Source organism: Poecilia reticulata, linkage group LG21, assembly GCF_000633615.1.
Source record: "Poecilia reticulata strain Guanapo linkage group LG21, Guppy_female_1.0+MT, whole genome shotgun sequence".
NCBI lineage: Eukaryota > Metazoa > Chordata > Actinopteri > Cyprinodontiformes > Poeciliidae > Poecilia > Poecilia reticulata.
Genome location: NC_024351.1, coordinates 23,153,044 through 23,158,798, shown reverse-complemented (window position 1 = coordinate 23,158,798; position 5,755 = coordinate 23,153,044). Strand labels below are relative to the sequence as shown.

The following is a 5,755-nucleotide window of genomic DNA, read 5'->3' as shown; positions in this document are numbered from 1 at the left end:
ATCTAAGAGGTTATTAACTTAAATGACTGCTAGTTGGTAGAACATGTGCACCAAGAGACTGTCTTAAATTTACTTAAAAAAATGTATGTTATCATTTAATATGTTAATCACAAGTCTTAAATTTTGTTGTGGTAGGACWATTTAACATCTTATACATTAGATATTGAGTTGTGTGYCGACATCTTCACTGCRGTCTCTGACTAGGCAGTAACCATCTAGTTAGCAACATGCAATTTTCTTTTGCTACTGTTGCGATACAGATCTTAAATTTCATTCATAATGGTCTTAAAAAGTCTTACATTTCAGCTGTTGAAACCTGCAGAAACTGTTACAATCTRTAGCTGTGTTTTTCAAATATTTACATTATCCACAAAGCCATCTGTGTTTGTTTCTCTCTGTTAAAGTGATTTTTAAATGGAGGCGACTTTATTCTCCACAAACACTCACTCCTGTCTTCAGCAGTAATTGGACACCAGAAGCGTAAAATTCCTCTCAGAATGGAATTGTGCTCTGTGATCCTGCAGGTGATGGCCAAGGTGATGGAGATGTACCAGCCCAGCGCCGTGGTGCTCCAGTGTGGCGCCGACTCTCTGTCTGGAGACCGCCTCGGATGCTTCAACCTCACCATCCGAGGTCCAGAGACACACCACACTCTGTCCAAGCGGGTGAAGCTTCCAGGAAGAGTTTGACGTTTGTCCCCGTGTCCAAACAGGTCACGCCAAGTGTGTGGAGTACATGAAGTCGTTTAACCTGCCACTGCTGATGCTGGGTGGAGGAGGATACACAATCCGGAACGTGGCTCGCTGCTGGACCTATGAGACGTCCGTCGCTCTGGATACAGACATCCCTGATGGTTCGTTGCTGGTCACTCATCAGTTGCTGTGAAAATGACCTGAAGCACTTCCTGTCAGCTTTGAACAGCGAATATGGTGTCAAAGGTCTCTAGTGTCAGTTTTCAAATTTCATTCTTACATTATCTGAGTGAGGTTGTGTGTGCGTGCGTGTGCGTGAGTGCTTGTACTGATGACCTCTGGTAACTGTGTGCTAAGTTATTCTTTCAGAGAGAAATGAAGAAGCTTTCTGTATTTTAGGGGACGTGTTCTGAGAACATTTTGTGCTGGACAAATAATTGGCGCAGCTAAAGCAGTAGCAGTATTATGTCTTTGCTAGGCACATAGTGCTATTTTATAGCATAATCAATTAACTGTGTTACCCTTCAGTTGTTATGATGTATTATGTTAAAATATATGTCAAATATGACTTWAAATACATTTTACTTACTGATTTAACATGTTGAAATTGGGCCTGTGTCTCTTTAAGAAACTCTTGTTCTTTCTGAGACTCCTTCAGGAAGTCATCACAACATGGCTCCTCTATTAACCCTTTAACAATGTTTTTATCAGTGTTTCTCTGAGTAGTTTGTATGATGAGTTCAGCAGCTGTGCAGTTCCAGGTGTTACAAAGCTGGTCAGGGTATCACCACAGTCCGATTCCCCCCCCCGCCCCCCAATTCTGACAAAACTGTGAAATTCTGTAAGGTTTTCCAGGACAATCAGCACTAACACCAGAAAGCAAGCTGAAGCAAGATCAGGAGGTGATTGAGTGGATCGGTGCTTCTCCCTCTGTTTCTCTTATTCTTATTGTGGCTTCCTCTTCTTCCTGTTGCAGAACTTCCATACAATGACTATTTTGAGTACTTTGGACCTGACTTCAAGCTGCACATCAGCCCCTCCAACATGACAAACCAGAACACAATGGAGTATATGGACAAGATCAAGTATGTGTGGTTGCTTTCTGCACCGGCAGCCTACMTAGAGATCAGTATTAACATTCATGCCGCTGTTGACCATTTGATCACAGAACATGCTTGACAGTGTTGAACTCTGACCTTTCAGGCAGCGGCTGTTTGAGAATCTGCGGATGCTGCCTCATGCCCCTGGGGTCCAGATGCAGGCCATCCCAGAGGAYGCTGTCCCTGAGGACACGGTGGACGAGGACACCGAGGACCCTGACAAACGCTTGTCCAGTAAGGCTGTCCTCTGCTTCAGTCACAAGCTTGGATAAATCGTCTTGATAAAAACCAGGGATGGGCATTTAATTGTTTTGTTTATTGTGACAAATGCCTTAYCATGATACAAAGTTTGATATATCGTCTCAATTAATGTAAAAAAAGAAGAAAAAAAAGACAGTTTTATTGGAAGTGTTATTTTTACTACTTTCCCTGTCAGTTATTCCACGAGAGCATCAATAAATATCAGTTTATTCACATGTGCCGTCACATGGGATCATAAAATGATTTAAAGATTAAATTGCTCCAATTTTAGACCCTTGGTTCTGCTGGAGTTCTTCCTCTCTCCTGTCACTACATGTTCAGAATGAAGAATTGCTCTGAAATCAATGAAACAAGTGACAGGCTACTGTCGCCCCCTGCTGGTCCAGGAGGAGCGAACGCCTCAAGCCAGCCAATGACTCCATGCAGTCCTCTGGGTGTCCTGAGAAACTTTTTGAACTAATTWGAATTTTAAACTGTGTCCGAATTCAGGGTCTGCATCCTTGGAAGGTCTGGTCTACGTAGGACGGGTCCTTCGAAGGCCGGGAATAAACTAAGACCGGAAGAAAAATATCTGTGGATTTGGACAGGTCTAGCCTTCACCAACTGTCCCTGCCCCCACCTCAGTGTAACTCATGTTGCCAAGCAACCGTGACGGCGTGAAGTAGAGAGTGGAGAAGAAAAAAAAACAACGGAGTCAAAGTTTGTTTTTCAGTCATGTATTAGTGATTTCTATATTATTCTTCACCTTTTATAGTAAAGGATGTTCCATAGTAAAAAGGAAATCTCTTAGTTTGATTCTAAAATGTTCAAATGTGTACTGCACTTTTCTACAGGGTGAAAAGTATAAGGAAATAATAAGCAAATTATTCGTTCACAAATATAATACWCTCCACATCGCAGATAGGACATTACGGTTAAATAAACCTATTATGTTTGAAGGCTTAACTTTAATTAATTAATCAAACTGATGTGCTCTGCTTTGAAATACTTTATAAACTAAACATTTTTCAACCTGACCTRTCTGAATAATATCTGTGTTTAACTCCCACTCATTGGGGAAAGCTAGCGGGAGTTTTTATAACAATGTGCCAGGAGTTGGGCGTTTTCTCTCGGTGTACGGAACCTGGAGCGCCCGGCCAGCTGACAGCTGGCGAGGGGAGCTGGGTGTAGCAGACAGGTCCGAAAATGTCAGAGCAATATTGCAATTAGGTGATGTATTGATGAACTGAGCAGATATTTGAGATTTACACACTTACATTCTCGCCTAAAAGCGTTGTACCAAATCACGTTGTGTCTTTTAAAGTATTATATAGCTAAACTCTGCCTGAATGCCCAGTTGGAACCCGCAATGAATTATGGGATACCCTGGGCAGTGAAGGATACACCGGACCCATCCTTCAAATCTGGGAAAAGGACGCATTTGAAGGAGTCTTTGAATTCGGACAGGCCTTGTCGCCACGYTATGTCGTWATCGGCCTACAAATCCGTCCYTCGAAKGATGCAGACCCTGAATTCGGACACAGCTCTGAACTGCTCTTAATGTGCTGTTTGATAACTAGGACCAGGTGGAATGTATGTGRCAAATGACTTGTGTTGTAATGTGCCTTGAGACGACATTGGTTGATTTGATTCTATAGAAATAGACCAAATAGAGTCTGTGACAGATGTGTTTAYTGGGTCTTTGTAGTCAGAATTTATGTAAGTTTCTTATGAAAGTATTCTTTGTGTAATTGCAGTTCGTGCCACAGATAAGAGGATAGCCTGTGATGAAGAGTTCTCTGACTCTGAGGATGAGGGGCAGGGAGGCAGGAGGAACACAGCCAATCACAAGAAGAGCACCAAAAGACCAAAAGTGGACGAGGAGAAGGAGAGCGAGGAGAAGAAAGCAGGTCACTCTGGAGGGATAGACGAGAATGAAATGAAGTTGTGCTTCAATAGCTGATAATAAATATTTCTGTTTCCTCATGTTTTAGATGTGAAAGAAGAGGATAAGACAAAAGACAGCGGCTCAGAAAAGGCTGAATCCATAGGGTAACGACAACAACGACCTTTTTCAAAAAAGAAATCCTGAAGTGAAAAATCAGAAAAGCTCTAAGAGTCTAAACTAGAGATGTGCTGATCAGGTTTTTTCCTGCCGATTCCGATTCTGATCACCCATGAGGGCCGATCACCGATACCGATAACAAAATTTTTTTTTTTTTTTATCATAAACACTACCGGTTACATTATGTGGAAAAAGGAACCATGAATTCACCTTAATTTAGACAAAAACTTGTTTTTAATAACTTTTTCCAAGAAAAAAACAAAACAGGCATTGTGTAAATTGTACTGCTATCAGTAATACTATCTTTAACTGATAACATATGAAGGCTCTGAAGAGGCTAAATAATGCAAAGAGCCAAAAATAAAACCTCTCAACATTGCCAAAAAAATTCAAGCATAAAACTTAACATTCAAAGGCAAATACAGGATCCATTACAATAAACAATCCTGAGTTACTGAATGAAAACTTCCTGATAGCATGGCGGCTAGCTGATTTTCAGAGATTATCTGTCTCATGTTAGGACAGCGAAAGTTTTAATACATATGTAAAATGTATTTTTTAAGTTAGATGTTGCAGCTTTAAGCAGAGGTTCGGTGTGAGAGTCACTACCAGGTGGAGCAGAAGCGGCGCTCTGTCTACCTGTAGACGGTTCAACAGTGAGAGCAGAACCAGCGTCTTGCATCGCAGCTCGAAGACTTAAATAATTTTGCGGGTTATTTGTTTAGCTCTCTGACACTTTTTCACGGAAATCGTCCGATTATGATCGATCGGCACACCTCTAGTCTAAACAGTGTAATCATGCAGCAGACCTTATGTGGAATCCCTGTTGAACGCTCTGTTTGCACATTTAACTTAGGTGCATCAAATGTTTACTTCTGCTCATGGACATGTTAACGTATTCTTCCCATCGCCCTGCAGAACGGTGAAGAGCGAGCAGACCAGCAGCACCTGAAGTCTCCATCTTAACCACGTTTGACTCAACCAGTGCTGTCCGTTGTCATGGATCCATCTGTTTGCTGAGATGTTGTTTAGAGCGTTATATTTATTGTKAATCTCATGTTTTTTGATATGTAAATCTCATCTTTTTTTAGTCTGTCTGTCTGAGAACAGGGCGGAATCTGAGGATGAGCATGACCTGCTTTTGATTGAAATTTTCATATTTTAAATAAAACTTTTTATACTGCTGGTGTGATCTTGAATTTTTTTGTTCCAACTTTGTGTAGTGAAAGCRTTAATCCACACGGGGGCGCGTTGTCCAAAGGGAAAAGTGGCACTGGCATCCCAATCTTAAGTAAAAACGTTGGAGTGTATTTGTTGGCTAGCGTTGCTCTTAGCAATGTGAATGCATTTTAGATATCTGGAATGTAATTACGGCTGGTCAGATGAAACCGACTGCATGTTGAGGYATTTACCTGTTTATCAAAAGGTTTGTTTATCTGTGTGAAACAGATAAACCTTTTGGATTGTTTATCTGATGAATACAGAGTTAAAGTCCCTGGGAAAATCTGGTCAGATTTTAATTAAAGAATGCTAAAGAGCTGGTCAGTAAAATTGAATAATTTTTGTGCCTAACTTGATTTGTCTCATAAATTTATTTAATAAATTACAACAAATGTAATAATGGGTGTTTACCTGTTATTACCTGTTTATCTACATAA

General features: G+C 40.9%; 1 protein-coding gene across 1 annotated transcript in view; it reads left to right on the top strand.

The window, feature by feature from the left end:
- Positions 1-5,282, top strand: part of LOC103458004 (histone deacetylase 2) — an 8,827-nt gene extending 3,545 nt beyond the window's left edge. The window contains exons 7-13 of the mRNA XM_008398523.2: positions 525-633; positions 713-853; positions 1,669-1,777; positions 1,896-2,026; positions 3,790-3,942; positions 4,027-4,084; positions 5,016-5,282. Coding sequence (XP_008396745.1) covers positions 525-633; positions 713-853; positions 1,669-1,777; positions 1,896-2,026; positions 3,790-3,942; positions 4,027-4,084; positions 5,016-5,049 — 735 coding nt within the window. The 3' untranslated portion in view covers positions 5,050-5,282. The remainder of the gene's footprint in view (positions 1-524; positions 634-712; positions 854-1,668; positions 1,778-1,895; positions 2,027-3,789; positions 3,943-4,026; positions 4,085-5,015) is intronic.
- Positions 5,283-5,755: the final 473 nt, after the last annotated feature.